A 19,581-nucleotide genomic window follows, 5' to 3' on the forward strand; every position below is an offset into this window, starting at 1 on the left:
GCCTTGATTTTATAGATGAGAAAGCTAAGGACCAGAGAGGTTAAGGAACTTGTCCAAGCTTACACAGTAAATGACAGAGTCCAAATTTGAACCTAACTGTTTGAGTTTGAAGATCTTACTCATCTCACACTCCATGCCAACCTTGAGTCATTCCGTCTTCACAATCTGAGTCTGACGCTCCTACTCCAGGGCAGGGCAGGGGGTGGTGTGTGTCACGGGAGAGCTACCACCATGCAGAAAGACATTAGCGAACCAGGGACCTGGGACGCGTCCATCCCCTGGGAAACCACACCAGGCTGGATCCCCTGTGCTCACCAACCTGGCCCTCCCGGAGAAGGTAACTTCGGCCAACTCGCAAAGGGCCAAGAGGAGCAGGGAGGCCTCCTCCCTCAGATGGTGCTTTCACCTCAACCAACACCCACCTTATCCAGAGACTTATTCGTCCTGCATTGGAGACAAAAGAGAAACCACGCAGCAGCCAGATCGGAGATCTTGCAGTCTAGCAGACACTTCCCAGGCGTTCAGCAACCTCTCCTTGCAGTGACCCAGGGATTCAGGGAGGCAACAGGACTTGCCAGGGCTCACAGAAGGTTGGCAACAGCGGGCGTTACTTCAGGGATGCTGGGAAACTTCACCTCCACCCTCCGCCCCCACGCCTGCTGGGTGGTATTTGAGATGCCAATTTGGGGCTGTCCCTCTTTGGCTTAGGGCTCTGACCCAGGTTCAAAGGCAGGGACATTTATACCTGTGGCAGCCATTGCAACCCCTTAGCAGAAAGTGGTTTCCAATCTCATTGTGAATGTAGGTTTTTGAAAGGAAGGGAAAATAAAAAACAGGAGGACTGTGGATGTCTGTTTGTGGAGGCCACGACATGGAAAATTCAAAGTGGCTTTGAGGAAGTTCCCCATTCACACCTTACCAGCAGGACAAGTTAGCTACTTAGTATGTGTTCAGAGCTGATGGGAATGGACAATCCAATAAGGTGGCCCTGTAGTCAGGAATCCATCATCAGTCCACAGCGAGCTGACCCAAGCTTTCCTCTCCTGACTCCATTTCCCAGGTGGGAACCCGTACACAGAAGCATCCTGCTTTCCAGCAGAAAATGGACTGTGCCCAATGGGATATTTCAGTGACAAACAAGGCTCCAATCTTGATCTTGGAAATATGGGCTCCTGGTTCTCTAGAAACAGACAGAGGCATCTGCTGATGAGTTAGGACACGGAAAATGAAATGGGACCAGACTCGGAGATCCAAACATGCCAAACAGCACAGCATATGAACCAAGGCAGCTCCCAAGCCAGAGCCCTGTCTCCCAAGAGAAACATTGGCTCTGAGATCCTGGGAGAAGCAAAGTACTTCCGGCTCTCCTATATGCTTATGATGGCAATTAAGCAACTCAGATGTATGTCTGGATATGTGATTGGAATTCTGGGTCCCACAAAGGTCTCATGTCATAAAAATGCCCCTCGTCTTTCAATATTTGCAAAAACAAACAGAAACCAAAAGAAAGGGGGAACACAATCTTCACGGATATCATTGCTCATGTGGAAACTACTTTATGGTGGGATCTTCACTTCCGCCTAAACTCTGAAGGGTCTTGAAATACCTCTTTTTGGGTCATATGCACAATGTGTCCTCAGGACTCTCAGGCTCCCTTCTCCCACCCTGACTTCTCAAATACATCACACTGCACCCCATACGTTCGAATGAGTCAATAACCACTCGCTTGACAGAAGTCTAAGTGTAAGTGTACTGTCCTCCTAGTGGTAGGTAGGTAAAATTGCAGGCCCAATGACAAGGAAAAATCAACTCGTTGCTCACTTCCAAAGGCAAACCTGGGAAGGGGAAGAGGGACTCAGATGCCCCAGGGACAGGGAAGATAATACAAACAAATGAAACAGACCAGGCGAGTGAGAGGGAGAGAGAGAGAGCGAGTACAAGCCCTGTCAAAAGACACAACTCCCACTGAGTTCAAGTTGATTGTCTTCTGCAGATGCATTTCAGAGTTGCCTTATCTTCGGATTGTTTAAGAGAAGCCGGAAACTCTGATTCCAGGGCGAAACCCTGTGATTTCTAGATGGTGGCTCAATTTTCTTGAAAACACTAGGTGAGCTAAATAAAGCTGCCGGTCTACCAGTCTCTAAGGCTCTGCTGTGCAGACGGTGCAAGCCGTCTCCTGGAACCGCGGTGTTAGACTGCCACTCGCCAGTCAGCATTTGCTACTGCAGCAGAGGCATCAGCTCGGCACGTACAGCTGAACCCCTGAGAACTCACGCTGTGGGAGAAGCGGAAGGTCCGCTGAGCCACCCAGGGACGGCGGCAGGCTGGCCAGCAGGCACTAAATGGCCGACTGCTCCTGCAGGAACCCTTCAGGGCCTGGGAGGCCTTTATCTGTCTCAGAAGCCAAGGCTGCTTCTCGAAGGACTTCCAGGTGTTCCTCCGCAGCAGACAGTGACTGGTCGATCCAGTCGAGGCCCCCGGTCAGGTGGCAGGCATTCCTGGTCACCAGCACCAGATGACTGACAGACAGGAGCAGGGCAGTAGTCCTAGAAAAGGCAGCAGGATCAGTGTCCCTAGGGAATGAGGGATTGAGCACCAAAGCCCACATGGACAGACTCTGGTCTGGTGTTCTCCAAACTGGAGGCCCTTCCCCGGGAGGTTGGTGATTTAAAGATGGCTCCACACTCCAATAAATTTGGGCATGGCTGGGTTAAACAACGTTAACTGAAGCCTTCTCTGAGCCTGTAACATGCGTGATAAAGCTGTAAGGACAGAATACAATGTGCTGTGGCTCACTAACTCATTTAAGACTGTGGAGACTGTTTTCTGCAGCACACCTATTAACATCTCCCAGAAGAGTGTTCTGTAGGACTATTCAGATCTAGTCCATTGGATGAGCGCATCCCCAACTGTTGCCCACTTAAAAACACGATAGATGTACCTCTGCCTGGGGCATCCCTTATTGATTTTGAATCAATAAGGCCCCGAGCTGGTTTAGACCACTCTAAAAACAAATTTTAACTGAAAACCAAACTGAGGAGGAGTGTTTTCTTTCCCAGTATTGAAAGATTCACTGTAGAATATCTTTGATGGAGTGAGTGTATATGATGCAGGTGGGACTGTATCAGATTCTGAGCCCGTAGACACAGCGGGGCGGAGCATGGGAGGAGGGCAGAAAAACCAACTGAAGCCCTGGGAGCCACTGTAATCACTGCAGTCTGGCAATCATCACACAGCAGATCTATGAAATGCTCATGTAAATCCAAGAGACAAAAGAATCTGCTTGTTCTAATGAGTTTGCATCTGGTAGAGGAGTATAACGTCAAAAGCCAACGTATACTCAGTGTACTACGGGAGGGTCACAAGCGGGGGTCTTGGGTACGTCCTGCAGAGTCCTGCGGAACTTGAGCACAGCTTGAGCCCAGCTGTCCCTTCCATCCTTTGCCCTGCTTACCACCTGCCCCACCCACCCACCCCCTGGGGAGTGAGCGGAGATGGGGGGAGCGGAGGCAGATGGGGGAAAGGGGAGGGAGTGAAGGTGCAGGTAGGATTTACCGTGGCCAGATGTTTAATCCTAAAAATTCAAAGTCTAAGACTGGCTCCCCCTAATCCCAGGCTTCAGGAAGAGCTCGGGCCTCTATCACCATTCACACTCAAATGAATGGGGCCTGCAGCCCTGGGAACCCAATACAGCAGCCTCCTCCACAACCCAGACAGAGGACCTCACAGATGTGATAAGAACAGTGAGCTTCTCGCGTGAGAAACCGAATGACCCCTCCCCGCTCCTCACCGCGCATCCAGGAGTTTGGGGTCCAACGGAGGGTACATCGATTTCACCACATCATCCACTCTGTGGGGAAGCAAAAGGATTTCAGTAGTTCACTTCCCTGGTGTCCTTTTCTGTTCTTCCTCCATTTCTACCTTTCTTTGTCCCGATCTTCTCTTCTGATACTGAAGAGCCCCAATCTTTAGTGATTCTTTTCTCCAACTGCTTTTGCCTTCTCAGACAGACTTAAACAGGAAGACTTCTGGTTCGATTTGGGGAGTATTTTGTTTTTGGGTTTTGTTTCAGTCCCGATAGTTTTTAAAAAGTGTTAAGCTCACCCTTCTGGACTGATGTTCAAGATACGCTACTAAATTTTAAAAGGGCAAACTGCCAAACGATATCTAAAGTTTGATGGGTCCACTGGCATGAAAATAAATAAACAAAAGCTATGAAGTGCAGCCGCTGAGCAGTGTGGAGGAATACCCAGCATTCAATCGTGTTACTGCCAGGGATTGGGGTGGGGTGGAAGTTGGGGTTCCTTCACTTTCCAATCTATTTCTGCATCTTGACTTCTGTTAAGTATTACTACTATTGTGTTTTTTAAAAAAGGTTAAATAGAGTTATATAGAACACACACACACACACACACACACACACACACACAAAGCCTACAAGTTTAACTTGGGTCCAAACTGCTCCAGTGGATTTCCTTTACATACGGTACAATTCGTCGTTAATTTTTTTTTTTAAATCAAGTTCAGAAAGGAGCTACTATTCATTCTGATTTGCACGGTTCAAGATTTTTATCCAAATCCTCGCTCCTGGACTGCGTGGTAGTCAGGAAGAAAAAATAATGATACATTGTTTGATTTTGAAAAGCACTTGAAAATAGGTAGATGCCCTCCAATGTTCTTGTCTCGGGGCTGAGGGGCTGGTGAGGAAACGCAAAGAACATCAGCGGCCGTCTTCGCCAGCCCCTTTCTCTGTAGTGCCCTGGAGCTGAAGCCACTCGCCTTGAAACTAATATGCTATCAACACACTTATGTGGAATAAATGGAGCAAGAAAAACAACGGGGACAAAAAAAGGCCAGATGAAGAAAGAAGTGTTAAAGGCAAAAAGATAAAGCAAGGGCACTGACTGAATTATGGCAGGGAACATTCTGGAAGCAGCCCAAGGGGCTCAGTAGGACGGGCCAGTGTGCACCAGGTTAGGTCCACTCTCTGAGCAATGCCACACACACCCCCTCTCAAAACAGGGCTAATCCCCAGCCCCAGGGACTTCCTTCCTCCCCAGAAATCTCAATCTCTTTCCTCCTCCCACCGCTCCTGGCAATGCCCCCTCATGACAACCAGGTATCACAGGAACTGCGCAGGCCCCAGGGGTGGCTCTTGCAGTGACTGGAAGCACGATGAAGGTCCAGCAGACAGGAGCAGTGCAGAGTCTCTACTAACAAGGGGTGGCCAGAGGAATGCCTGGTTCCTTACCCAGGGCCTCGGCTGCAGGGCCTTCTGGCCAGGCTGGTACAAGTCCCATAGCTACACCCACCCGGGACAGCTCCAGTTCAGAAAAGCCAAGAACTCTTCTGAGCTGAGTCCCTCCCTGGGATTTTCTCCTTCCTACTTTCTCAACTCTCTGAATGCCCTGGACAGAGTTCAAGTGTTCCAACTCTCATATTCCTTCAGAGGGCTGGTTCCTCGTGATCTAGCCGAGGCCATGGCAACCAGGAAACCGAGAGTCCCTGGAATTCACAGGGAGTGCCACCATTCCAACCGGGGACGTGGAGGCACTGTCCGGGCAATAAGGCTGCTTGGCTGATTGAGAAAACATCCTGGACCTGGCCAACTCCCGACTCAGGCACATCCACATACCAGCCACCAGATGGCAGCACAAACGCAGTACCACCCTTCTCCCTAAGAAAAGGGCTTTATACTTCTCGACAAAGTCAAGCCCAAACGAGGGGGTGTAGTTGTTGACTACAGTCCTGCCGGTTGCCTCCCACGTGGGGTTTTGCAGACAGCCTGGCATTTGGGATATCTGAATGAGGTATGGCTTCTCTTCCCCCCCGTCCCCACACCCAGTCCTGAAGGCTGCTGGCTGGGCCGTGGCTGGGCCAGTGGTTGACAGGGAAGTGGCAAGGAGCAGGTCCCTGAAACTGGTCTCCAGTACAGATAGGGCAGGGTGGGGGATGGTCACTGCACGAGGGTGTGGACACCGGCGGGAAATGTGCTTCCTGGCCCAGAGCCTGGGAAGAAGGGAAGGCAGGCAGCCCCAGCTGGTGTGGGGCTGAGGGAGAGGCAGCAGACACAGTGAGATCTGCAGAATGGACTAGAAGAGTCGGCCCTAGTCACATGCTAGAATTCCCCAAAAAGCCAACCAGAGGAGGAGGCCCATGGGAGGCGGGGGGCACTGTGTGAGACAAGTATCTAAACCCTGGCTTGGTCTCTGAGAATTTAAACCTTCCTGGACGCTCTGTAAATGTCTGGGACACCTGTAACTGAAGTGACCTATGTAGTTTCCTCGAGGAGCCTGGCCTGCCTGCCACCTCAGCTTCTGGTCCCTCCCTCCTCCCCGTCCCCCCACTCTCCGCAGAGGGTGGGGACCTCAAGGCCCACCAGCTCACCTGGGGCTGATCCGCTTGGCCACCACGATGATGTCACTGACACTGGCTGAGGTCTTCATCTTGGCCCCGGAGCCCATTGTCATGGCAACAAGTTTTTCTGTCAGAGTGTGACAAATCTAACACAGCAGGGAGGGGAGGGGTGACTGAGCGGGGGGCGCTCCAGCTCCCCCAAGAGTTTCTGCTGGCCCCACAAACAAATATGGCCCCTGCCTTGGGTTCCATCCCACACCAGGGGCCCCTAACCTAGTGGGCAAACTGAGTGAAAAGCACACAGACGAGAGAAATGGGATGGAAGCAGCAAAAGCCAAGGGCGCCGTCCAGCGAGGAGGGAGGGGTGGGAAGCTGAGATCAGGGTCACGGTTTCGGTTTAGAGGAGTCTAAGCTGAATTAATCTGTCTAAGAAAAATCATGTGCTCTAATTTCGCCTTGTCGTTTAGGGGGAAAAACCTACTTTCTCTTTCTATTCTTTCACCTCATGGTTTAGTCTTCCAGAAGGCTAGATCTCCCCAGTGGGGCACCCTCAGGAACACAGCTGGACAAAGGACAACTGTCCCCTTGAAGCACATCCTCCAAAAGCAGCACTTAGTTCAACAATTATCTGGGGTGACACCATGTTTGTCAACACAGCCATGGCAAATGAGTCTTCGGAAAAAGCAGGAAAAAGGCATGACTACCACCTGAGGCCTTTCTCATCCATCAACAGTGCTGGCCACCCCCAAAAGCTTGGTTCCCCACTTCCACACCTCCCCGATGTTAGAACCTGGATGTGCTTCTGTCCCTTGCAAGTAAGTGCCATTACCTGTCACCTACTTGGGGCTGGAAAAGAGGGTAGAAAGAAGGCCAAGAGCTCACCCAGGAGAGAGCCTAGGCCCCTCCTGCAAGTCCCCACCACAGGGACTCAAGGGCAGGTGGCCAACCAAAAGGGCCTTCAGACCCCAGGGCCTCTCCCCTCTCCTTGGATCCGAGAATCTCAGGCTGGACCATTGATTCCAATCCAGTAAGACTCCTTCCTGCCGCTGACTTATTCCCCAGCTCAGGTGTCATAGGCAGGGACGGGGACAAAACCTGGTACCAGGACACATGCTAGCTGGGAGATGGGAAATGAATATGGTATAATTGCTCTAGTCATTAGACCTGTCTGTAACCATATCTACACCCAAAGAGCTCCCTGGAATTAAATAATCCTGGACCCTAGGACAATTTCCTAGTAGACACTCCTTTGTCCCCCAAGAGAGACAGCTACAGGAGACGTGGGACGAAAGACATCATCCTATCTGTACTGAATGACACTGGAGAAAACATGGGCTGTTTCTGAAATCTTGAATAATTACTGGACAAAAAGATAAAGGTTGTAGTTTCCCAGGTTACGCGATGAAGAAACTGCCAATATCTGCAACTGACCAAATATTTCAATATTATTCTTATCACACAAGGATTAAAAAACCAAATGCTGGGGCACCTGGGTGGCACAGCCGGTTAAGCGTCTGACTCTTGGTCTCAGCTCAGGTCACGATCTCTCGGTTTGTGAGTTCGAGCCCCACGTCAGGCTCTGTGCTGACAGCTCAGAACCTGGAGCCTGCTTAGGATTCTGTGTCCCCCCGTCTCTTAGCCCCTCCCATGCTCATGTCTGTCTCTCTCTGTCTCTCAATAATAAATAAATGTTAAAAAAATTTTTTTTAAAAACTATAGGAGACAAGACAATCATTAAAAAAAATGCTAACAATATAAAAATTACCCCAAACTATAAAAACTAGCCAAAACACAAACTGGATGCAATTTTCCACCCAATCATGGAGGTTGCAGGAATTAGAAGAAAAAAATCTGCCTTCAAGTACAATACTCATGGTTTGGATTTTTCAACACCACCGACCGTCCCATGTGGCTGACTACCGTCCCAGCCAGAGAGGGCCAATGAAGGACTTTCTAGTAACTGGGGAAGTCCAGATACAGAACTCAACTCACTGAGCAAAGGGCTGAGCTCTCTGTTAATGAAGGAAAGTGCCCAGAGAGAAGCTGGGGAGCCCACTCCCCCTCAGCAGCTACACAGACTCGGGCACACTGCCTTCCCCAATTGGTGAAAATGTGGCCAGTGACCACGTATGTGGCCTTTCTCACAGGCCACTGTATTAGCAGGACCAGGTGAAAGAAAACCTTTAAAGGGTCTTGAGAATGCTCGCGTATAACAGACCACCCAGGAGGGAGTGGAAACAGCAGAAATCCCAAGCGTCAGGCATGTTTAAAAACCTTCTTGCACGGGTTCAGGGCCCTTCCTAAGATGCCCTTCAAGAGTCTGGGCACAGAGGCCCCTGGGTGGCTCAATCGGTTGAGCATCTGACTTCGGCTCAGGTCATGATCTCACGGTTTGTGAGTTCGAGCCCCACATCAGGCTCTGTGCTGACAGCTCGGGGCCTGGAGCCTGCTTCCGATTCTGCGTTTCCCTCTCCCTCTCTGCCCCTGCCCCGCCCTCTCTCTGTCTCTCAAAAAAACAAATAAATTTAACAAGAAAAAAAAAAAAGAGTGTGGGCACAGGGGTGATTTGGTGAGCCCCTCCACCCCCTTATCTCATGGGAAATCCAAAAGTATTACCTTCAAGATGGCAATGCAGTGGGACATGAGACCCCTGGGGAGACAAAAAGAATCTGTCAGTGCTCCTCCTTGCAGACCCACCTGGCTCCGGCCACCAGCTCGGCTCCTCATGTAGCTCTGACCCACCGGGACACCACCGAGAGCAGGACTGCCTCAGGGTTAAACTGAACAGGTCCACGAGCTAAATGAGGAGGAACCTTCTTTCCTTTCCCTTCCCCTCCCGTATCCAGCCCACTCTCCCAGGCAGCACTCACCTCTCAAGGCATGCTTTCTGAGAGCTCTGAGCTTCTGACACTGTTCCCTCCACCCCGTGTGACTTTCCCCTTATTCTCAGCCTCTTGAGCACCTCATCTTTCAAGGCCCAGGTCAAAAGGCACTCACTCCGGAACAGCCTTCATGAAAGCCACCTCCACCTCCCCATCCCAGGCAACTCTAGACATCGCCCCCTGTGTGTGCTCACGGCGCTGTGCAGAGACCCACTAACGTTTCGGAAATAGTGTATTTAGTAGAATTCCTAACAGCTGCACTAACTGGCCCAGTGTCCTACATGCAATGTCCCCCACACGTCTGCTGGTGAATGACAATGGCACAGAATGGCACACACTTCTCAACATGTAGAGGCTCCTGCCGGATGGAGAGATCCCTGAGGGATCCTGGAGACAAAGGCTGCATCCCTGGAGCCTGGGTGTCAAATTCACGGGCCCCCTAAGGATAACCCAAGCACATCAAGGTGACTCTGTAACAACCTCTGCCACACGTCTATGGGCCTCAGTGTTTAGATCTACAGAATGGGGGGAGGAAGGACAAACACTGTCATAACATAATCTGATTCTCTACCCCCCGACGCTGAGGGCCGGGAAAGAGCTGTAAGTGACTCAGTGCTCCCGGATGCCTGGTCAAGTGCTGTGGCAAAGGAACCTAGAAAAGGGCACCCAGAGGCCCATGTGCCATCTCCAGGGGACTGAAGGAAGTACGCGGTCCGCGGTCCCCAAGGCCTTACGAGGCATCTTCGATCCAGTCTTCGTTCTCCAGAATGGCCTCGATGTGGGGGTTGGTGATGACCACATCGTCCAGTTCCAACTCAGACGGCTCCGACTGGGTCTCCATGGCACCGATGAGGTCCACAATGGGCCTGGAAGGAAATGCCCAGGTGAGTGGTTTCGTGACGGGTGACTGTCGCTGACCCTCTCCTCACCGAGGCCCACACATCCCCCAACAGGATGTAAAAAGTTAGCAAGTTAAAGCAGTGACCCCTTGTCCTGGAGCCACATTTAACCTTAGTCGGACTGCAGGTGCGGGTGGGGCACGTGGCTAGACATGGGTCACAGAGGCAGGCAGGGCACTAAGGACAGCTGAAGCAGAATGAAATGAGCCACTAAGAGAAAGGGCAGGGCCACAGCCATAGGAGGCAGATGTATCAGACAGGGCTGCTCCTTCAGCACAAAATAACAGCCTTCTTAAACCCATTTTTCCTTCAAGCCTACCTTTTCCAGAGAAGCTGAAGTTCCTATTACCCAAACCTACCTGGTCTGCAGAATTACTGTCGGGAAGGACTTTGGTCCTACCCCCTCCTCGTTCTACTGGAGAAGTGGGAGGAATCACAACACTGACTTTACAACAGGGGACGCCAGAGAATTCCGTTGAATAGCAGAACTTTCCTGGGTCATATAAACGGGCATTTACAAATTATCTACCTCTTAACAGAGATGCTGATAGGATTCAGACAGAGGGATAAGAGAAACTAAGGGTGACCTGCCATGGTCCCTCAAGGGTCGATCCGTTAAAACACCCCTAAACGGAAAACTAGATCATGCTTACAAAATAGATTGCACATAAAACGCATCATGAAGAAATCCGTGCAAAGAGGGAGACAGTCCTCTGCTGGGATTTCACACAACCCAGTATCTGCTGCTTCCATGTGTGGCTGGAATGCAGGCCTGGGATCTCCGTTCCTACGAGTTTGGCTGGAAAGAAGTTGGATGTATTCAAATGCTAAGGGAAGTGGCCACTTCTGGATAGATGGCCGCACCTTTGTGGTAGGTGAGCCTGTTCGGTCACTTTCTCCTTAACTCAGTGGCAGAGTCAGAGAAGGCTCAGGACATTGCCAAGCTCCGAGGTGTTTCTTGGAAAGGGAGCCTTCGGGTACCATTTTAGAGACAAAAAGCTGAGCTAGAGTTGTCCACTACCAAACTCCTTGGGCTCCTCTCTTTTTTTTCTGCTGTTGGAGCCCCTGGCAGGACCCACCCCTTCTTCCTTCCCCTCCCCGGGCCCACTCACTTGGAGTCATAGCGCTGCAACAGGTCCCGAGGCCGGCAGTAACGCTGCCTGCAAACCACCACCAAGGCTGCAAACGAGGCCAGGAAGATGGTGGCCAGCACACCTATGGCGACAATCACCACAGTCTCCATGCTTCTGGATGGCTCCCTCGGTCCCAGTCACGTCCCCAGCAGGAGCTAAATCTTGAAGGACACAAGGGCAGAGCAGGCCTTGGTAAAGAAGCAGCAAAAGAGAGTGGGGCAGCGGGGTCCTACCTGGGGAGGGGGGGGGGGAGGTGCGGAGAGCCAGGTTCCCCCCAAGTCACCTGCAGAGACCTGAGGGCCTGAACAGAAACGAGATGCATTTTATGTCATGTCCCAAATCTGCCTTTTGTCTAATTAAGAGTTTGCCACCTGCTGGACCAGGTTGGCTTTTCAAATCTGCACAAAAGGAAACATCATAACTAACACCGTTGTTTTCACATCTACACCAAGTGCAGGAAAGAATACCCTCCTAAGAAGGGCAGGATTGCATTTACTGAGAATCTACTCTGTGCCTGGCACTTTGTGTGTTAACTCTTCTAACAATCCTGAGGTAGGTATTAGTATTCCCATTTTACAGTTGAGAAAACAGGTTCAGGAAGGTTAAGTAATCTGTCCAAGGTTCTGTAGTCTGAAAGCAGAAACGCATTCACTTAAACTGGGCTGGGCATCCACCTCCCCTCACCTTTCTAAGAAGGGAAGAAGATTCTAAACATTGTGGAAAGGCATTTGACTGTCACTTCCCGTGTTGGAAACTTACCACTGATGGTAACATGTTCATTGCCTATTGTCTGTTCTCATTCAGGGGGTTCTTCCACACCTATCCGAGACTCAGGCGGAGGAACAAGGGCATCTCAGGGAACTATGTATTCATTGCAGGCTCCTACTAGTGTGCCTTTGAGCAAGTCTCTTCCCCTCTCTGGGCTTTAATTTCTCCATCCATCTGCACAAGAGGGGCCTTGGTCTAGGCGTTCCTATGATCCCAGGATGATGCAGAACTTATTCTATACTACATGCCTCAGAGGGTTTGAACGTTCCCGGTTGGCATTCAATAAGTATCTACTAGGCACCAAGCACTAGGCTGGATTCTGAAGATTGGAGATAATTGAGACATGAACCCCAAACCTTGAGGAGCTGAGACACAGGTGTACAAATGGACACATGTTTTCTGTTTGCCGGTCAACCACTTCCCCAGCTCAACTCCTGTGCTGTGTCACATGCAGAGAACACGGACAAGAGGTAACTCTACTTGTATGATATTTTCTGCGAAAGCCTTCTTCCCAGGGCAGATGTTGTTTGAGCTGGGTTTTGAAGGATGAGTAGGAGTTTGCCAGGTGGACAACATAGGGACTTGGCTGGCTCAAAGTGCCAAGGAGGCCTTTCTCAAAGTTTTCACAGAGCTGTCCTACCACCTGGAACTCACTTGCTCAAGAGGCTGAGAAGGCTGGGGTCTGTCTCTTCTATTTCTGTATCTCCCATAGGAGGTGGGGGTGGGGGATGGGGGGTGGGGAAGGGGGTGGGGAGGGGTAATTCTCAGCGTCTGCCTCAATTTCTCTAGATGTGTGTTTCTCTACACTGTCCCTCCTGAAGGGCTACCTCCTTTAGCCCTTTTTCTTTTCTCTCATTTCTGTGTCTCTGTGTTTCTCCATTTTCCTCTCCAGGCATCTTACCCCCTCCCCAGCGTTTCCTGTCCCCCCCTCCCCCTGCACCGTGGCCTCCCAAGACCACCCGCTTTGTTTCCTGGCTTCCTGTGGGCGTCCTGAGTGTGTTTCTCTGAGTCCCTATGAGCGGTCTGGGTTTTTGCGGCCTTTCTCGGAGCGTTGTGTCAGAGCGTGTTTCTCTTTTTCTCCGTGTATTTTTCTCTGTGTGTTTCAGGATAAGTTTTTGTCTCTTTCTCTGTCTTTGTGTGGGTAGGTCTCGGTTTCTTGGTGTGTGTGTGTGTGTCCCCCACCCTCTTCACCTCCAAGGGGCTCTAAATCCACCAGGATAAAACAGCCCCGAGCCTCCGCCTCCTTCCTTCCCCCTGCCGGGAACACCAGTCCCAACACCCAGGTCGGAAGAAAGGACCCCCGGCCCGGCCCGGCGCGAGGCTCGCAGGGCGCGCAGCTCCCACTTTGCCCAACTTGTGGGCGCCCGGGCTGCAGTGCGCGGGCTCCGCGGCGCCAACAAAGGTGCCGCCGGTCCCGGCCCCCCCCCCTTCCCCGCCATCGGCCCCCATCTCCTGGCCCCGGGACCCCGGCGCGCCCGGACGCCCTCCCTCCCGCCGCTCCGGGGCGCGGCGAGGCCCACCCACCTCAGGCCGCGGCCGCAGGACGCATCCCGGGGGCGCTCCGGCCGCCCGGCCCCGCCGATGGCAAAGTCCGGGCGCGGGACTCGAGGGCGGCTCGCAGGAGCGGGGCATGCCGGGAAGGAGCTGGGCTGGCCGAGGAATCAAGATAAAGTCCCCGGGAGCCAAACCCCCAGGTCGGGGGGAGGGGGGCGGGGGCCGGCCGCCGCGTCCAAATCCCCCGCTGCCAGGCGCCGCCGTCCCCGCCGGGCCGGGGGTGGGCGGGGGGTTGGGGCCGCGGGGAGGCCCTCCCTCAGCCACCTGGCAGGCGCTCCTCGCACCCCTCCCCCCCCTCCCCCTCCCCCTCTCTCCCCTGGGGCCCCAGGCTCAGAGGGAGGCCGCAGGGTCCTTATGGCCACCCAACCCCTACGGGCCGGCCGTCCAGGGGGGCCGTGGAGCCCTAGCAGATTCCGCTGTGGGCTGGTCAGGGAGCCAGTGCGCCCCTACACACCGTGGTTTAAATCCTGGCTCTGCCACTCTCTAGCTGTGGGCAACTTCTTTCACTTCCCTGTGCCTTGGTTTCCTCATCTGCAAAGTGGGCCCACTACTTGTAGGCGTGCTCAGAGCTGATAAAAGGGTCAAATGGCATGATGCATGCAGCGCATTTAAGAGTGCCTGACCCAGGGTAGATGCAAACCAGCGTGAGCTCTCATGACAGTCTCATCCACACTGGACACACAAGCAGGCCCACCCCTAACAGTTGCTGTGCCAGGGACAAGCGGAGAAATGCAGGACTCTGGCTGGCTGTCCTGCCCCTTCTGTTTGTGCTCTACTCCAGCGACCAAAGGGAACTCACACTATTGGTTCACCAACCCTGCTCTGCAAACAGCCACCTCTCTGCCATCCCTCAAGCCTAAGGATGCCCACACCAGGAGGTACAGGTTGCCTTGGAAGGATGGAGGTGGACACAGGCTCTGGAGACAGGCTGGGCTCTGGGGGCAGACTTGTTTTCAGAGTCCAGTGAGCCAGGAGCATGGTCTAGAAGAAGGCATGAGTTCTAGATGGTCATCTCCCTTGGCCCTCAAACTCCTAGCCCTGTAAGGAAGAGGCAGAATCAGAGTGAGGCCCACTACAGCCTGGGAGTTAAGGCAGAGACCCCATCAACTAATCTAAGGTCAGTACTGGTGACAAGTCCCAAAGGGGGCAGACTAGGTCCCAGGCAGCTTAATACAGTCTCTGCAAACTGGTCACTCCTAGGTTACTTGAAATCCACAGAGGTGGTTGTGGGTTTTTGTGGGGGGTTTTGGGTTTTTTGTTTTTCTTTTTCTTTTTTTCTTTTTTTTTTTTTTTTGGCTTACAATTAAAAAAAATCTAGTTGCCCACATTTTAAAAAATTAACAATTTCACTTATACCTACAGATTTCCAGCTTCTCTGGGAAATTCAGAAGATCTCTCAAAACACAGCCCATATGGCATGGGTAGGAATGGTGAGTAGGAGAGGGGCGGCTGCTATCCCCAGGCCTGCTCTCCTGGCCCAGGACTTTCCCCGCTGCATACAATGCATATGCGTGCATTCACAGCTCACCTGTTTTATGGAGAGCCTGACCCAGTGACGAGCTGACACTCAGGGACAGGAAGGCTGAGGGGTGATTTTGCTACCCTCTAATGGGCTTTCATGGAGAACCCATGGCAGGGAGCAGGAATTCCTGACTCCTTCAAGGGCTCTTCTAGCTGCACTAAGAATCAAATTAACATGAGACAGATTAACAGGAGAAAATCAAATTTAATAGCGGACATACAGGGAATCCACACAGACGTGGAAATTCCCAAGACGGTCAGGCAAAATGGGGTATATGTGTCATTCTGCGCTAAGGAGAAGGGGGTAGGGGTCTGGGACTTCAGAGGGAAGGAATACGAGAAGAAGAACAGATATTTGGTGATTGGCCGTTTGCCTGGCTATACAGATGGCCGCTCGGATAAAATTTATCTCTGCTAATAACCCTTATTCTGGAAAGACCCTCCAGTGAAGATTCTTCTATGGAGTTAAGGGAAAAACAAAAGTTTCTCTTGAGCTGTAGGGTCTCACTTACCTTCAGCTCAAAATAATCCACATGCCAAAGTGGCCCATTCTGGGGTGTGGGGAAACTGTCCCAAACCCCTTCAGCTCTATCTGTTTAAGGAAAATGGGCTTACAGCAAAGAATGGGAATGGGTAACTGGGGACAATGAGTGTTTCCAATCTTTTGGAAATACTCTGGGAAGGATGGAGTGCTATTTTTGTCTCAGTGGTTTAAACATTTGGTGGCCTTGAGGTAAGAAGCTAAACCACATGATAAAGAAGAGGTCGTATGTGTGTGTATATAGAGACCATATACACACACACACATAGATATATACATAGATATACAAAATGGAATACTACACGGCCATAAAAAAGAATGAAATCTTGCCAATTGCAGCAACATGGAGGGTACAAGGCTAAGTGAAATAAGTCAGACAAAGACAAATATGATTTCACTCATAGGTGGAATTTAAGAGACAACAAAAGTGGGGCACTGGGGTGGCTCAGTTTGTTGAGCATCTGACTCTTGATTTCAGCTCAGGTCATGATCCCAGGGTCATGGAACTGAGCCCTGCATCATGTGCTGAGTGTGGAGCCTGTGTAAGTTTCTCTCCCTCTCTTCTTCTGCCCCTCTCCTGCTCATGCTCTCTCTCTCTAAAAAAAGAAAAGAAAAGAAAAGAAAAGAAAAGAAAAGAAAAGAAAAGAGAAAAGGAAAGGAAAGGAAAGGAAGGAAGGAAGGAAGAGGGGCACCTGGGTGGCTCAGTCAGTTAGGTGTCCAACTTCGGCTCAGGTCATGATCTCATACTTTATGGATTCGAGCCCTGCATCCAGCTCTATGCTGACAGCTCAGAGCCTGGAGCCTGCTTCAGATTCTCTCTCTCTCTCTCTCTCTCTCTCTCTGCCCCTCGCCTGCTGGCACTCTCTTTCTTCTCTCAAAAATAAATAAAAACATTAAAAAATTTAAAAAATAATAAAAAAAGAAGAAACCACAAAAAAAAAAAAAAAGAAAAAAGGAGACAAACCATAAAAGAGACTCTTAAAACTAGAGAACAAACTGATGGTTACCAGAGGGGAGTGTGGGGCCACCGGATCAGGTGGAGGCCCCACGGCCAAGGCAGTGAAAGAATTCACCCAGGGCAGAACGAAGGAGATAGAAGTTTATTGAATACATTGCAAAGGAGCAGCGGGCAGGACAGCGAAGGAGAGACTAGCTGCCAGGAGGCAGTGGTGGGGGGCTGTGGTTTAAGGGGGAAGGTGAAGAGGTGTGGGAAAGTGTGGAATTTTCCTTTTTTGGTACTTGTGCCCAGTTGTAAGTAATCCATTGGTCAGCTAGGGATTATGGATATTTTGAGATGGGTCTCCTTTTTCTTCCTTTTTTTTTTTTTTTTAATTTTAGAGACAGAGAGGAAGCACGAGTGGGGGAGAGGGACAGAGGGAGAGAGAGAGAGAGAGAGAGAGAGAGAGAGAGAGAGAGAGAGAGAGAGAAATTCAAGCAGGCTACATGCTCAGCACAGCCCATGACCCTGTGATCATGACCTGAGCTGAAATCAAGAGTTGGACACTCAGTGGACTGAACCATGCAGGTGCCCCCTGCATGGTTCCCCTAAGGATGGATCCCCTAATGGGCGTGTTTGTATGCAGCCTGGTGGTCACTGTGGGCCCTCCTACCTCACTCAGCTTTCCATCACTCAGGTTGGTTGCCTAAGACCAGCCTTTACATGGAGGTGGGGGTGTGGTGGAGAATGGGTGAAACAGGTGAAGGGGATTAAGAGCACACTTACTGTGAAGGGCACTGAGTAACGTATAGAATTGTTGAATCACTATACTGTGCACTGGAATATGTGTCATTCTCATGTATATGTCTTACGTGAGAAGGGTCGGGGTCCGGGCCTAGAAGGGGAGGAAGCCCATCAGCTGGAAAGGGAGAGGAGATGCTTGGAAAACAGAGGTCACCCTCTTGTGCAGATCAGTTTCTTAGGTAAAAAAAATCTCTGTTAATAGCTCTCTTCCGGTACAGGCTCTCCTTTCCGCTGTAAATCTAGACGGTTGAGGGAGAGATAAAGAACTTTTCCTGAATCTGCTGGGTTTTGATTGCTTTTAACTCAGAATAATCATGCCAAAGTGGCCCATCTTGGGGCAGCCTGCTCTAGGCCCCTACACAGGTCTTGGATTTTATGATTCTTGTAGGAGAGATATGAAAGAAAACTTCAGCCTTGGGGAGTTTATAACACAAACGGAAAAGACTGAAGAGAAGCAGAATTTGTCACCCCAAAATATGTTTCTGTGGCATAAGGATTGATTTAGGCTGATTATTTTCTTTTTTTAAAATTTTTAACGTTTATTTATTTTTGAGACAGAGAGAGACACAGCATGAACGGGGGAGGGGCAGAGAGAGAGGGAGACACAGAATCAGAAGCAGGCTCCAGGCTCTGAGCCATCAGCCCAGAGCCCGACGCGGGGCTCGAACTCATGGACCGCGAGATCGTGACCTGAGCCGAAGTCGGACGCTTAACCGACTGAGCCACCCAGGCGCCCCTAGGCTGATTATTTTCAAGAAATAGCAGATAGGAGAAGCTCTGAAAACTGTTAGAAATTACCCTTTTACAAAAGAAGTTTACACGTAGAAGGGAAATCTCCATTTGTCTTGTTTTTGTTTGCTTGGCTTGGTTTGGCTGGGGACAATATACTTTATTGATGGCACCTGTGGAGGTGGGGCTCCCCAAGCCTTTCTCCTTCTTCAGGGGGTCTGGGATGGAAACTGCATAGAGGTCAGGAAAATTCTCAGTGTGTTGGAGGATGAGTTGGGGAAAGGACTCCCCAGCAGCTGAGGGCCTCTGTCTTCCTCTTGCTCTCACTTGGGGCTGGTGGTCCAGGGGACTCCTACTCCTTGGAGCCATGTGGACCATGATGTCCACTACTTGGTTGCTGTAGCCAAATTCATTGTCATACCAGGAAATGAGCTTGGCATAGTGGTCATTGAGGGCAGTGCCAGCCCCAGCATCAAAGATGGAAGAGTGGGTGTCGCTGTTAAAGTCATAGGAGGTGACCTGGTCCTCACTATAACCCAGAATGCCCTTGAGGGGGCCCTCTGATGCCTGCTTCATCACCTTCTTGATATCGTATTTGGCAGCTTTCTCTAGGTAGCAGGTCAGATCTACAACTGACTCATTGAGGGTGAGGACGTGGAAGGCCATGCCAGTGAGCTTCAGCCTTGGTAGCACCAGTAGAAGTGGGAATGATATTCTGGGGAGCCCCTCAGCCATCACACCACAGCTTCCCAGAGGGGCATCCACGGTCTTCTGGGAGGCAGTGATGCATGGACTGTGGTCACAAGTCCCTCTACGGTGCCAAAGTTGTCATTGGATGACCTTGGCCCAAGGGGCCATGCAGTTGGTAGTGGAGGAATTGCTGACAATCTCGAGGGAGTTGTCACACTCCCCATGGTTCACACCTGTCACAAATATGAGGAAATCAGTAGAAGGGGCAGAGATGATGACCCTCTTGGCCCCACCCTTCAAGTGAGCCCCGGGCTTCTTCCTGGTGAAGACCCCAGTGAACTCCACAACATACTAAGCACTAGCATCATCCCATTTGAGGTTGGCGGGGTCTCACTCCTGGGAGATAGAGATGGGCTTTCTGTTGACAAGTTTCCTGTTCTCAGCCTTGACTATGCCATGAATTTGCCATGTGTGGAATCATACTGGAACATGTAGACCATGTAGTTGAGATCAATGAAGGGGTCATATATGACAACAATATTCACTCTGTCAGAGTTAAAAGCAGTCCTGGTGACCAGGCACTTAATGTGGCCAAATCTGTTTACTCTGACCTTTATCATTGTGTCTCCTGGATGCAGCTGGCACTATTCCAGAAGATGCTGCTGTCCATCAAATGAGGAGGAGCAGAGAGCTGGGAAATATCCATTTGTAAAGCTGTTCTCCCTGTCCCAGAAAGAGAAGATAATCCTAAATCGATAGAAACTCT

The 19,581-nt window shown here is 50.9% G+C and overlaps 2 protein-coding genes and 1 pseudogene across 2 annotated transcripts in view; all 3 read right to left on the reverse strand.

Annotated features, from left to right (window-relative positions):
- SPACA3 (sperm acrosome associated 3) overlaps positions 1 to 1,424 on the reverse strand; it is a 37,813-nt gene extending 36,389 nt beyond the window's left edge. Inside the window, exon 1 of the mRNA XM_019423917.2 lies at positions 423 to 1,424. The gene's annotated coding sequence lies outside the window, so the exon portion shown is untranslated. The remainder of the gene's footprint in view (positions 1 to 422) is intronic.
- A 116-nt stretch (positions 1,425 to 1,540) lies between these two features.
- Positions 1,541 to 13,725, reverse strand: TMEM98 (transmembrane protein 98). The gene is made up of 7 exons (XM_053892262.1): positions 13,564 to 13,725; positions 11,251 to 11,432; positions 9,974 to 10,105; positions 8,974 to 9,007; positions 6,388 to 6,503; positions 3,791 to 3,850; positions 1,541 to 2,546 (listed from the first exon to the last, which is right to left on the reverse strand). Exons 2-7 carry the CDS (start codon positions 11,379 to 11,381, stop codon positions 2,339 to 2,341), a joined length of 681 nt encoding a protein of 226 aa, XP_053748237.1. The 5' UTR covers positions 11,382 to 11,432; positions 13,564 to 13,725; the 3' UTR covers positions 1,541 to 2,338.
- A 900-nt stretch (positions 13,726 to 14,625) lies between these two features.
- On the reverse strand, positions 14,626 to 19,330 carry LOC109251800 (glyceraldehyde-3-phosphate dehydrogenase-like; annotated as a pseudogene).
- Positions 19,331 to 19,581: the final 251 nt, after the last annotated feature.

This window comes from Panthera pardus, unplaced genomic scaffold (genome assembly GCF_024362965.1).
Source record: "Panthera pardus isolate Hobbes unplaced genomic scaffold, ASM2436296v1 HiC_scaffold_3, whole genome shotgun sequence".
Lineage (NCBI taxonomy): Eukaryota > Metazoa > Chordata > Mammalia > Carnivora > Felidae > Panthera > Panthera pardus.

Bases quoted from the DNA above. Each gene is read 5' to 3' on its own strand.
- TMEM98 (XM_053892262.1), bottom strand. From the start codon at position 11,381: ATGGAGACTGTGGTGATTGTCGCCATAGGTGTGCTGGCCACCATCTTC. The intron at 6,504-8,973 runs GTAATACTTTTG...CTGCTGTGTTAG, and splicing joins ACTGCATTGCCATCTTGAAG to ATTTGTCACACTCTGACAGA. The intron at 3,851-6,387 runs GTGAGCTGGTGG...GCTTCCCCACAG, and splicing joins GCCAAGCGGATCAGCCCCAG to AGTGGATGATGTGGTGAAAT.